The 14,312-nt window shown below is 49.2% G+C and overlaps 1 protein-coding gene across 1 annotated transcript; it reads right to left on the minus strand.

Annotated features, from left to right (window-relative positions):
* Nucleotides 1–2,283: 2,283 nt before the first annotated feature.
* On the minus strand, nucleotides 2,284–13,047 carry TMEM272 (transmembrane protein 272). Its single transcript, XM_078069955.1, is given in 5 exon segments — nucleotides 2,284–2,637; nucleotides 9,228–9,295; nucleotides 9,298–9,309; nucleotides 12,396–12,552; nucleotides 12,982–13,047. Coding segments are annotated over 5 exon segments (657 nt in total).
* Between the last annotated feature and the right edge of the window lie 1,265 nt (nucleotides 13,048–14,312).

Raw genomic sequence — 14,312 nt, forward strand, 5'->3', positions numbered from 1 at the left:
GAGCCTCAGAGTCATTCCCAACACAATGTGCATCCGTGATGGGGGCTAGCGGGAGAGAACAAAGCTGTCTGCCATCCTCGGCAGGTGCCTGAGCCAGTGGTATGGTCCCTGTGCACCGAGGGAGCATGCCTCTGCAGGGGGCTGCCAGGCCATTCTCCTCCATAAATAACAGAGCCTGGCTTTGCCCTAACTGAATAGGCTTGGCTTATTTTTTTAGATGGGAGCCTGGACACTCTTTTCAGGTCCTGCGCAGGAGTTAGTGTCAGAGACGTTAAGTGACGTGCTGGTTGATGTGTGGCCTGGACTGAGCTTACACATGGGTTTTGTTGGCTTTCAGCTGTGTTCATCTGTGTCCAAACAGTAGCTAAGTGACTGGGAGTGACTGATGAGTCGTCACCTAGGGAAAGCAGGGTGGAAGGGGCTGCCCATGGAACACCTTGCCTGCTCCAGTCTCTGAGCTCCCAGCATGGAGAGAGTGACATGCGGCACAATGAGAATGACTTCGGGCATCACAGAGGAGGGCAGGAACTTCAAGTGGTACTCCCTCTGATCTTCCATGGCTCAGGTGAAAATGAAAACCTGAGCAGTCCCCGAGGCGCAGGGGCAAAATAAGGGCTTTCCACCCTTTGCCCAGCAGAGGGCGCATCCAGCACCTTCTTCCCTACCTAGGAGGAATGGGGACCAAAAGTGACAGCAGATGACAGATGCCCAAATTCAATGTGAACTCTCCACAGGACTCACAGGTCCTTTTCTCTGGAAGCATGGAGAGGAGTGAGCCTTTCAATGAGCCATTTGAGAGGAGTGAGCCAACCTTGACGGCCAGTGAGGAGTTGAGTATAAAGCATTCCCCCTCAAAAGCAAGCAAGTAGTTTAGCACCACGTAAACAGAGGCTGTGCATATAGCTGAGACAGAAGCACAGTTGTGAAGGTGCCCCTCTCCCCTGCCCCCCGGGGCGGGCACTGGCTCTAGAAACACACGTGACAGAGTCTTCATCTAAAACTCTAAAGCAGAGTGCCTGGGTGGCTCAGTCGGTTAAGCATCCGCCTTCGGCTCAGGTCATGATCCCGGGGTCCTGGGATCGAGTCCCGCATCGGGCTCCCTGCTCAGTGGGGAGTCTGCTCCTCCCTCTACCCCTCCCCCCACTCATGCTCTCTCAAAAATAAATAAATGAATAAATCTTTAAAAAAATAAATAAAACTCTAAAGCCCCAACGCTCCACTCCGACACACCAACATGGCATCCAGCCCCCAGGAACTTCCCTCATAACAACGGCAGCGAGAGGGGATGTCAGTGTTTGCTTTTTGGTGTCATCCTGAACTTCCAGACAGATGGATTTGCCAAAGGCTTCCCAACCCTCACCTGACGTTAAGTAGATTTGCTTCTGTAGAGTATTTAAACCCAGAGACCAAACAAACACCTACATTAACCAGACCACATGCAGCCCGGCCAAAGCCTACACAAAACTGGTTTACGCGATCAGCAAGCCACAGAGATGTACGTAGACAACGAGGGAAAGAAGCAGACGCAGGCCAAGCCAAGGATTTGCAGTAGCGCCCTCCAAGGTACGCCGTGAGGACGTGCTGCTCTCTGTGATGCCGGGCTCCCCCGCCAGGCCAGAGCCCCGAGGGGGACCGACTCCCTTGACCTTGGCAGCCTTTAGAGCTGTCCTTGGGATGCCCTTACCTGTCAGAACAAACCCATCTGATTAGGGGTTGGGAAAGAGAGCTCCTTACCTTTCCCAAAAGACACCTGGGGTCATTAAACAAGAGCACCTTTCTCCCTTTCGTAACAAAGCCACCAAAGTGAAGCTAAGATGGTCTCGTTTGAAAGACATACCTTTCTGTAACCTCAGGTTGCCGTGGCTGAACGACAACACAGCAGTAGCAACAGTAACAACAAACCTTGAACTTGTGACAGTCCTTGGAACTGCGTGTGATTCAAAAGTGTCCCATTCTCGGCCTCACCTTACTTCATGCCCTCAAATAAAAAATCCCTCTGCGAACTCATGAGCACAAAAGTCCCACTCTGAAAAGAGCCACAGTGCTCTCCCCAGGCCCAGGGAGGCAAGAGTTTCTTTAGTCTTCTAGAATATGCAGCGCATCTTGGTGGTTTCTTAAACGCCTGTAGAGAAGGCTTTATTACCTTTCCAGCACTCCCTTCCCTTGCAACTGTGCATGCGTGTGTGAGTGTGTGTGTGTGTGTATTTGTACATACACCCGTGTGCATGCATGGGCGTGTGTGTGTGTGTGTATGTGTGTGCCAGAGCGGGTGGTTCTCAGTCTTCATGGACAACAAATCTTCACCTGGACCACACGTAGACAACCGCTGCACGGGACCAGTAGGCCCAGCACGGCGTGGCTGAGCACGAGGACCCCTACTGCAAAGAGGTACAGGGTTTTGTCACAGTAATCCTGAGGCTGCTGGAAAGGGGGAATAAAATCAGGCAGGTAAACGGAAAAGAGCCAGTGGTTTCCCAGAAGGAAACAGAGGCAGAGGAAGAGGCTGAGGCTTAGGTGTCTATAACACTTGTGCACACTTGGCCTCCAGGGATATTCATCATCGTTGTCATTGTCGATCACCATGGCCTGGGATAGAAGCCGCCTCATCCTGGTGGATTCGTACAGCAGGAGAGACCCCTGGGTTGTGGTAGGGAGCGAAGGGGTCAGAGGGCAGAGCAGCAAAGCAGGGGGATGAGAGGGGGGAGAAGGTACGGGAGAAACAGAGAGATTTATTTATTATGAAAAGTGTGCACACTGGAGTTGGAAATGCCGCCAAGGAGTGAAATTTACTTTTGAAGAATGAGAATTGGCAAGAATGAAGGCATCAATCCTGAGTCAGCATCCCTGGTAGCATTTGCCTTTGAGATGTGTGAGCTGCTTTGGACAAGGGATTTGTAGACTGAAATTCATCTCTGCACCCAGAGTTTCACTGTTGCTCTGGTTTGCTTCATCAGCCTTGAGGTCATCCTTGGCCTTCCTGGCTCCAGTGACCTGCTCCTCCCCCTCCTCCCATGGCCACAAACCTGCCTGGGGTCATCAGCTGAAAATGCCCTCCTCCCCACCTGCTATTTAAGCCACCGGGTCTGTGGCATCTTGTCCCGGCAGCCCGAGCTGAGTAATGCAGATGCTAAGTGCTTTTAGGCATGTTGTCTTATTTAAAACAACCCTATGGAATGCACATTACTCCTTTAGAAACAAAGGAGTTAAAGACCAGGAAGTTTAAGGATCTTGGCCAAGGTCACGTGTATGAAAAGTGGAAGAGCCAGAGTAGATCACCAGCTCTGTCCTCAGCCAAAGCTGGCATCCTTCCCCCAAGCCACTCTGCGTCTCTGACTCTTCCAGTAGCTTCCCTCTTTGGTGACCCTCAAATGTGTCCCAGGCCCTGACCTCACCTGCATATAGGCTGATGGAACCCAAGTCTGCAGCTCCCTTCCAGAACTTTCACCCAGACTTCAGACGCGTGTGAAGCTCCACTGAGTATCCTCAGGCCCTCGGCTCACTATGTTTTTTTTTTTTTTAAAGATTTTATTTATTTATTTGACAGAGAGAGAGAGACACAGAGAGAGAGGGAACACAAGCAGGGGGAGCAGGAGAGGGAGAAGCAGGCTTCCCGTGGAGCAGGGAGCCCAATGCGAGGCTCGATTCCAGGACCCCGGGATCATGACCTGAGCCGAAGGCAGACGCCTAACGACTGAGCCACCCAGGCGCCCCTCGGCTCAGTATGTTAACAACAGAATTTGTTACCTGCCGTATTCCCCTCATTTGGTGACATTGCCCAAGGTAGAAACCCAGGATGCTCCCTGCTCCTCACCTGGCCAAGGAAAGCTGCCATGCTGGGGATACTTCCAGTAATTCCTTCTGCACTGGAACGAAGGGCAGGGTCCAGCCGTATTGGTGTACCTTCCCTCTTGCTCACAACTTTCCTCAGTCACAACCCATGGCTCGCGCCTCAGGGCTGCCCTTTGCTCTGCTCTGGGGTCCCACGGTCTTCTCACCCCCAGTTCATTGTGTCTGTCCAGTCACTGTCCTCACCCCCAGTTCATTGTGTCTGTGGACAGACTTTCCCTTCTCCCGTCCTAGTGTTACAGAACCTGGACTGGATCGCCCGACAGAAGAACCACGCGGCACCCGGAGATCTTGGAGGATAGGAGGTTTATTTAATGCCGGCGGGCTCAGAGGAGAGTGGTCTCCAAAGGTCTGAGCCCCGAGCACAAAAAAAGGGGGCAATTTATACACTTCTACGTCCGCATACTTGGCACTTTTGGCGCGTGTGTGAAGCGGGGCAGGGAGAAGAACCCAGAAGAGCCCCGGGGCAAGGACTGGGACTCTCTCGTTGGCTCGGTCAGCCATCTTAGGACACAGATTTTCCTTATCACTAGCACACTTCCACCACACATGACTTTGTAACATGGATGCCTGGTCCTGATGCTGGACCCTCTGCCCTGTGAGGAACCCCCAGCAGACTTGCCTGCTACCTCCAGGCCACTTGGCAGGCCTGGTCAGTTCCAGATGCCATGGGACCACGCCTAACCCACGCCTCCATGCATCCAAATCCAAAGGTCAATTTTAGTCCTTATTTTCCTGGAACCCCAGTTCTTCAGCAAGAGGCTCATAAACAGATAATTACTTGTGTTGGATGCTTCCACCACTCACCATCTCCAGGGATCTGTAATTCCAAGCAGGGCCATGGAGCATGAGTGTGTCCCTCCTGTTCTTACGAATCCATCCAGTCAAGAGCACAGACCCTTGTCCTTTGAGCGTTAGCCTTGCTAATTCCTTGTAGAGGGACAAAGACTATCTCGCCCCTAGTGGGTAGTTCCTGGCTCCCCTTTGAAATGCTGCTCGCATTTTATTTCACAAAGGACCACCATCCCACCCAGCTCTGACAGCACTCACATGTTTCGGTTCCAGATGCTTCCTCTAAAGATGCACCCACAGAAGACCACAAGTCATCTTTGCTAAGGAATCCTGGTTCCTTATCTTCCCTGTGTCTAGCAACTTGATCTATGATGTCTTCAGAAGACCTATGCCTCTCGTCCATTCTCTTCCAGAGTCCCAGGCTCCCCACCTCTTCTAAGGCCAACCTCACAGCACCCCTAACCCATGGAGAACTGGGCTTCAGAAAAAATTCTCCAATAACCGACAGTGTGGCAGATTGGTGAGGGCGCAGCACGCAGCCAAGAGATGGAGCAAACAAGGTTCCATGCCAGGGCAGTGGAGTGGGTGATCATATCAAGAGAGGCAGAGGACAGAGGAGCCCAAGCTGTGCCTTTAGGTGGATGATGATTTCAGATTTGGACGTGCCACATTTAAAATTCCAGATGCAAATGTAGGTGGTGGGGACCTGCAGGATGGTGGGATCAGAGCCTGGGGGGTGAAGAGTGACAGGTGAGACAGACTGACCTGGGGACTCTGTGTGCACTGGTGACAGTGTCTCTGGCAATGGGCCTTGTACAGAGGGAGGTCCCCGTGCTGGAGTGAGTGCCCAATGTGCACCTTCTCGATTAACGCTCCCAGAGACCTGAGGCGAGTTGCATTAAATAAATGGGTCCCTGGGGGCACCACGCTGGAGCCATCGGACCAGAATATCAGCAGTGATTTTCTCTGGGTGGTGGAATTTACAGGTGATTTTGATTTTCTTCTTTGTGCTTCTCCTATTCTCTTATTTTCTACCATGAAGAGTTATTACTTATGAAAAGACAGCACAGCCTAAGTAAAGTTGATGGTCTGCTGCTTGGCCTGTATGATCTCAGTTAATGCTCACACCAACCGTGGAGCTGCTTATTATCGTCTCTGCTCCATGGATGAGGACACTAAGGAGCAGAGAAGGTAAGTCATTTCTTCCCTTCAAGCCAGGTCCACAGTGGGTAAAAAGGATGAGATGGGTGTCGGTCCACACTTGTGGCCATTGTCTACACCACATTCCCCAGATGTCTAAATCAGAGAATGTTGAGTTGGAGGGGCTCTTTGCTGGGAAAGTGCTCCCATTTGGTCCAACCCTGCCCAGGTTTTCTAGAAGTATGACTTAGAGCCTGGTTGGGAGGCAGATTATTTCCATAAGAAAAGGAGAGTGAAGGCTCAGAGAGGTCCAGAGAGCCACCTGCACAGAGCCGGCTCACCCAAGGAGGACTTCCTGGAAGAGGGCCTATGCTCTGGACCCCTGTGAGCAGGGAGAGGTGGGAGGGACCTCCTTGGAGCGGAAGTGGTGTGGTGAGGGTGAAGGGTGATGGGTTTGGGGAACAGGAGAGAAACAATTTGACGGAGAAGGGCCGCTGAGGGGAACTGTGAGTTCGGGCAGGAGTGGATGGCACACCAGCTCTGCCATAAACTCAAGAGAAGCAACCTGTAAGCCTCAGTTTCCTCATCTGTAAGCTGGAGCTGATGGTACAGTTTGGCTTTCAGTTACTCAGCGCCCATTTTCCTTCCTAGCGGGGCCCGATCCCGTGGGTGTCACCCACCCATCACAGGTATACAGGAGAGAAAATCCCAGCATCTGCCCTCCCTAGAGGCGCCTCCCCCACACTCTCAGCATGCCAGGGGGAGGGAGCAGCAGGATGCCCAAGGTCCACGGATCTGGCTACCCTCCCAGGACTGCTTTGTGGGCAGTCCTTGTTCCTTGTATTCAAAAATCCTTTTTTGTACTTTACAAGTACCTGCCTCAAAGGGGTCTTGTAAGGACTAAGGGTAGAGCCCTTAACACCACACGTGGTACATGGGTAAGCATTCACTGGGTGCTAGAAATTCTTACTGAGCAGTGAACTATTGGAAGATGAAGTGGAGGGTTAGGTAGGTAAATGGCCACTAAATCAGTGTTTCTGAACCTTTCTTTTTATCGTGGCCCTCAGTAACAAATACATTTTACATCACAACCTAGTAGTTGGGGGACTCTATGTCCTTTGCTGGCTCAGAGAAGTCGTGGGTTGTGCTGTTTTCCTGACAGGACTGTTATTAGAGCTTGTACTCGCAAAAGCGTCCCAGTTTGGATAATAAACTATGTGTCCGACGTACCCAAACACACATGTGTACGTATGTGTCACACAGTACTTACTGGGTACTCTCAGAGTTTCTATCCTGTTTTTTTTTTTTAAATGGTCACAACCTACTAAATTCATTTTCTGATCTTTCCAGTGGGTTGTGACTCTCAGTTCTTTTTGGTGACTTTGGGAAAAGTCCACTCGCGGCTGCTCAGCTTTCTCTTCAATAAAATGTAACACTGTGGCGGATCTGATGCATTTCAGAGAGGATGCTGGGCATCGTGATGCAGTGTCCCGAGAGGGTTAAATACAAAGCACTGGACTCCCTCAAACTTCTCTGTCTGGGGATTCTATAAATCTGCCTGCTGTTGCGCTGACCGTTATGGACTCACTGTGCATTACCTCGCCATTATGAGCACAAAAATTTAATTTGGCTTCAAGCAGGTTTAGATTGCCAGGGGGAAAAAAATCAATGCTGTTTATTAGGGCCCTAGTTTGTTCATTAAAATAAATTACCTTTGGGTTCTGGGCTGGATTTCATAAAGGAAAAGTTTGCCGTTGTTAAGAGGAATAGACCCCATGGATGGAAACATCTCCACAGGAAAGTTTCAGTTCACAGCCTGATGATGAGCTAGTCAAGTGAGAGAGGGCTGAGCAGAGGTAATTGCTGAAAACTTTGCCCTTGTTTGGAACATCTCTATGGTGCTCAATCCATCAGAGCTTTCCCCTAACACCACGGGGCCACAAGGGATAGGCGGCCCCACTGAGCAGAGAGCCTCTGGGTTTCCCTGGAGCTAAACAGAGTCCCAAGCAGATCCCGTAGGGATGTTGTTACAGGGTGGGGGGACCACGTGTTACTGCACATTCCAGAACACCACCCCCCAGACTGCTGTCAGGACCTGGGGGCATTTACTAGTGAAGTAACTCAGACACAAAAGGCTCAGAGCACTTGCCCCAAATCAGACATGTTTCCCGTGAATTGAGCCAGTGACTTCTGGCTGCAAATGAGAGCAGCAATCTTGAAGACATTCCTTTGATGTCCTATCAGTACCCTGACCAATGCCACCGGCCAGCATCTCCTGAAGGCCCCAAGCTCCAGAAGGAAGCCAGCAAAGAAATCCGACAGTGGGTCCCAATGAAATTTTATATATGGTACTCTTGATTGTTTTCTCTTGTGCTTCATTTTTTTAAAAGATTTTATTTATTTATTTGAGAAAGAAAGAATGAGACAGAGAGAGAGAGCATGAGAGGGGGGAGGGTCAGAAGGAGAAGCAGACTCCCCGCTGAGCAGGGCGCCTGATACAGGACTCGATCCTGGGACTCCAGGATCATGACCTGAGCTGAAGGCAGACACTTAACCAACTGAGCCACCCAGGTGCCCCGTCTTGTGCTTCATTTTTATGAAACCATGTTGGAAAAATGGATGCTTGTGTGTTCTAGCTTTGGATACAGGAAGCTCTGGGCAGGGCGTGGACCGTTGGGAAGGGTCGCTGATAAATGGAGGCAGACCTAACATACCTTAGACCTGAGGTGCTTTGGGCAGGTGGGACATTTCTGTGGGCCAGGGGTTTGGAAACTAACTGCAGACTACACAGGCCCCTCCATATTTTTTCTTCTGTCACTTTTCCTGTGAAAACAGATGTCAATACAACCCATGAGCAAATCAGCTCCCTACACTGACATAAGCTGAGAATCACAGAGAAGCACTCCTACCCCTGAACATGCAAGTTTAATGTTTGATTGATGACTGCAGCTAACGGATTCGGTGCTAATCAACTAAGAACGAGGAGAAAAACAGAAATAAGAGCTGCTCAAATTCAATACATTTGAACTAGCTGCAAACTCCACTGCCCTTCACAGGAAACTTTTTAAAAAGAAGCACAGAGAAAGGCCAAGATTACACTGGCTGGATTCAAAGGTAAAATTAATTGGCAGTCAGTGACTCCTCTTTGTCAACTGCTGTCGGACCAAAGCCACAACTCACACACTGAACTCAGGGCAGCAGGAGGGAAGCTATTGCTAAGATGCCCAGCTCTGGGTGAACGCTCCTCATCTGGAAAAATCCATGTCTCTGCAAACAGACTCCAGGACCCACCTTGCTCTGTTGCTTCCACAGCCCTGGGCTTCGGGGGCGGGTTGGGGGGGGGGTGTTCTGGCTCCTCTGTGAGCAGCAAACAATTAAAGGATGCATACCACAGGGCCCGTAAGTTCCATTTCTGCAAGAACTACAAACAACGGATAAATATACTTCACCTTTAAGGCTCCAATGATCCCACGCACTAGCAAACAGAGACGAATGAGGAGCTGCATGGGGCAGTCTCCAAAAACTTCATTCCTACAAAGGGGAGAGAACAAACGAGGATTAAGAGAAATGCATTCAAGAGCACAACGCCAATTGGGAAGATTCAGGAGATTTCTGCAGAAGCCCACATGCTCCTCACATAAACTGTAACCTGATTGATTCCCTGCTTGTGGAGTGCGCCCGGTCTCACTGGCCACCTGATTGTTAGGATGCTCAGGGGACTGAATGGCTGTCCACCAGACATCAGGCAGAGCAAGGATCAGACATCACTTCGTCTGGCTATTAACTGGCTGTACCCTTTCTTAATGGTAATTTTAATCCCACTAGCAATGCTTTCTCTACTTTTCTCAGGCCTCTGTCTTCTAGGCCTATTATTAACTAATGGTGGTACGATATATTATTTAAAATATATGAAAAAAATGCCTATTGCCCTCCATGACCAATCTGGCTCAAATGACCGGGCTTTGGATGGGTTCCAGCACACATCTTGGCTGTGAGGAGACATTGACCACTCCGCGAGCGTCCCTCACATTTCCCAGCCCCCTTGTGGGTAGCCCAGTGCTGTGTGACTACTTCTAACCAATGTCCCGTGGGATACTTTGGAGCCAAAGCCTTTAAAAACTGACATGTGACCCTTGGTTTTCTTCCCCTGCTTTGACCTCCTGGAATCCATGGGTCGAGATGGTCAGTGCTCAAGACTAAAGTAATTTGGAGTGTGAAGTCATCACATTACCCTGGGGAGTCCTCTGGAACCCTGGGGGGTTCCTGACCCACAGTGGAATTTTCATGAGCAAGAAATAAACCTTTATAGCGTTGAGCCACTGAGATTCTGGGGCTAATTTATTACCGCAGCGCGGTCAAGTTACCCTGACCGATACATCTGTCAACAGAGCCCAAGAAAGGGGACGCTCACTGTAAAATCGAAGTGTTCTGTTAAAATGACATTTAAAGTTTTAGCTCTGATTTGATTTTTATTTCCCATGAATGCCTTGGCACTTAGACAAAATAAGCCATTTCCCCACGGCTACACCATATTTCACTGAAATTAATAAAAATTCCTGGGTAGGCAGAGACCCACAAATTAAGGGCCCCAGAGTAAAACCAGATACGTACGTTGCTCCAATCATCAACCTGGGGAGGCTTGCCTTCCTAGATATCTTGATGTTCCGCTGAAGCCATTACTAGATGGAAATACTTCCCAAGTCTCGATGCAACCTTTTCACACAAAGACCTTTAAATGCTGGATGCCAACGTTGTTGGCTATGAACTGCCTTTCAATTCAAAACCCAGCTGCGAGATGAACATTGAGTAATGACTTCTATATCTGCTCATTCTTAATGAATAAAAGCAGCTGCTCCTCACAGGAGGGTCAAACAGCGCACAGATGGCTTCAGAGGATCCTAATAAATTTAATAAAAGAGTCTTTCCCCTTGTGTTCTTCACGTATTGCTTAGTGCCTACCTTACCTCTAGATTTTCTTTCTATCTGATCGGCAGGATCACAATGACCCTCTTTAGGCTTTTTTGGGGGGCTCATATTATGGGGTTTTTAAAATTATGTTTTTACATGTTTTATTGTGATATAATAAATATAACAATATTTTGCCATTGTAACCATTTTTACATGTATGATCCAGGGGCACTAATTATATTCCCAATCTTGTGCATCCGTCACCACTACCTAGTTCCAAAACTTTTTCAACGCCCCGAACAGAAACTCATAACCACGGAGCAGTGATTCCTCAATACTCTCTTCCTGCAGTGAGTGTAGGGATTTTAGTGTAATATCTATGGGAACGGCCCTTGTAGGTTCTTGCTTCATTTAAGCAGCCTTATTAGTGAATGATCTATTCCAGTTAAAGTCATTTTCCAGATAACTAAACCACAGGCTCCAAAAGCTTCCCCCCGCCCCAGTAAAAATCTATCTTTCACTTGATAGATTTTGCACAGGACATTTTTTTAAAGGATGCTCCTGACTTCCTAAGCAGGGTCGAGCAGAGCCGTATAATACATGTTTTATTTTTGAACTCCCTATAATAATGACAGCTTCAGGGCCTACTGAAGTGGTTGAATTATCTGCCCTTCCACTAAACGGCCCTAGACTTCTCAGCTACTTTAGTTCGGGGCAAACTTTAGGGTTTTATTTTGTTCTTTTATTTCCCATCAAGCTGTCAGCTTTCGCTTATTACAAATCTAAGAGTACTATTTTGTATTAGTTTTTTGTTTTTTAGTATTTAGCTGCCTTTTTTTTTTTTACTGAGGGAAATTCACATAAAATAAAGTTAACCATTTTAAAGTGAAGTGTTCAGGAGCACTGAGTGTATTCACAAAGTTGTATAACTGCCCCCTCTACGTAGTTCCAAAATATTTTCATCACCTCAAAGGGAAAACCCAAACCCATTAAGCAATTAGGGTACTGGGGTCTTATTCAACAACTCCCATGCCCTTTGAATTCCTACTCCAGTGGGCTGTGAACTTGGAGACTAGAACACCAGGCTTGCTAGGTCTCTACTGAAATGGGTCTAGCTAAGTTCTGTGTACAGAACCCAGGGGCCCCCATTAGTGACATTCCAGGGCCTGACTTCAATTTCACTGACTGACACATGACAACGATTTTTAGCTACTCCGGGAGCTTCCTACTCCCTCGACACTTCACACTTCCAGATTATTGAGGTTATTTAATTTATGTGACTTATGGAAGTATTTATTCATGCATTCAGCAAAAGAAATTCACAGAGCACCAATACATTACCATAGCACTTCTCACACTGCTCACGACAGGCTTCCACATGGGAACCCAGGAGCTGGGAGGGGGCCTTGGGAAACCTTCAGCCCACTGGCCCCCAACCTGGCCCACATCATCTAGCCACAGATTTTTAAAAGCAGCTATGTGTCCCCACCCTGGACATATCGCATCAATGTCCCAGGGCAGGACCCAGGACTCAGTTGTTTTAAAACGTTCAACCAGGTCATTCTGTTATGATTAATATGCGTTTGGAAATCCTCCTTGGTCCAGCCAGCTCTTCCTAGCACACGTTTTATGCTTCAAGATGCGGCGCCGTGGTCCTGAGGCCGGACGCGGCTGACCCGTGGGGTCCAGCAGCTCAGCAGCCGGCTCACCTGTGAAGGCCACGGAGAGTGGCGGCGCCCGGAGGGCGGAGAGCATGAAAATGAAGCAGGCTGCCAGGAGAAGGAGCAAGCACCGGCTTAGAAACACGCAGACCCTTTCACTTCCTTCGCAGTGCCGACTCCTGATGCCTCCGTGAGGCCCGACCTTCTGGCAAGTCAGCAGATGGCAGGAGGTCCCTGCCCGACTGCACGGGAGGGAGGGCGGGGTGCAAGCCCAGACTTGCCTCTCTGGGAGGGCTGAATGTCGCCGAGGAGCGTCGTGCCAGGTCAAAGACCCACATTTCCTGCACCACCTCTCCCAAATCTGACAGCTTCTAGAAAAGGAGTTTATGAACTGCAGCTCTGCCCGCCAGGATGCCGGAAGCCACCAGCATTCGCCCAGCCAGGCATGATCGACCCTGCCCTTCCTGGGAGCCTCTCCCCACTGCAGATGGTTCTTCCCCTCCCCTGCCCAAGATTCACTGACAACTTGATTTATCACTTACGGAATTTGCTTCACGAAGTCTTTTTCCCTTTCTGTTTCTTTGGCTCCATCTCCCACAGAATATGCTCAGAGATGGTCTCCTACAATTCTTACTGACACACAGTGGAAGAGAGCTCTTTGCTGCTTGCTTGGGGTTTTTCTTCCTGCTCCTGCCCCCATTTCGCCCCTCTGGCATTGGGAGAGGAGAGTGGCACGGGAGTTGCACAGCCTTGGGCCTGTCACTCATTAGCTGTGTGGCTCTGGGCAAATTAGATGACCTCCTGGGGCGTCACGTTCTTCTTCTGTACAATGCATTAGCAGATGCACACCCCAGCTCAGTGTATGGCACTACTATGATTAGGCAATTATTTCCCCTTGTTGTTTCTTGGTCTCCCCATCTGTTAAATGGTCTGCACATGCAGGTTTTGCTTGGCTAGCATTTTTTTCTTAATTATGAATTTGAATGCCTTTTGGGTAGCTTGCCCCCCCCATCCCCAGTTCTCGATGCTAAAGTTTTGATAACATCACACATTTATGTATCCTGCTAGGTTCTGATGCCAGCGCTGAGAACAGAGACAGGATCTTGGAGTGCATATCATGGTGGCTTCCTCAGCATTCACTCCTTCCTTTCTAGGTAATCACCCCAATTTTTGCTCTCGTCTCCCCACCTGCCCACCTTCCCAGTCTCCTATGCAGTTAATGTGCTCTGGCACAAGCTGACTCCACCCTGGGCTCTGGAGAAGGGCATGAGGTTTAGCTCTAAATTAATCAGCAGAGTAGTATTCATTGGATATGCTATCATTTGGTGGATAAGCTTATGACTCATCTTGGGCCAAGCATACTCAAGTGGAGAAAAAAGGAAATAAGCTTTCTCACTCTTCAGGTAGAACTTCCAGAAGCAAGGCTTCTCTCCCTCCCTGGCCACTGGTGTGCAAGCACCGTGCTCTAGGGGCTGTTGGCTGCCATCTTGCCACCACGAAGGCGAATCAGCCTGAGAATGACACGTGGAAGGCAAAAAGGAGAGGCAAGAAGAAACTAGGTCCTCAGTGGCATTTGTCACCCACTGAATTACACACCCATGAAGCTAAACTATTTCTGTTGATATGAACCAATAAATCCTCTTTATTAATTAAGCCAGTTTGAGTTGGGTTTTCTATTACTTACACTGAACCCTCTGTAATTAGTTTAATCTACAAGGCCCATTCCAGTTTTGGATCGTCAAAGATCTCAGATTTATTTGTGAATCCCAGTCGTCTCTGGAGGAGAAAGGATCTGAGGCTGCGCGTGTCTGCAGCCGAGAGCCTCACATTCACGACACCAAACCACAAGCTCTGCTCCTACTTGTCAGAGCAGAGCTTGTCAGAGCAGGATGGACAGGGCAGTCCCTCCCCTTCAGCAGGCCCCCTGAAGTTGCCCTCCATGCCAATCTTGACCTTCACCTCCAG

The sequence above is a fragment of the Halichoerus grypus genome, chromosome 4 (genome assembly GCF_964656455.1).
Source record: "Halichoerus grypus chromosome 4, mHalGry1.hap1.1, whole genome shotgun sequence".
NCBI classification, from domain to species: Eukaryota; Metazoa; Chordata; class Mammalia; order Carnivora; family Phocidae; genus Halichoerus; species Halichoerus grypus.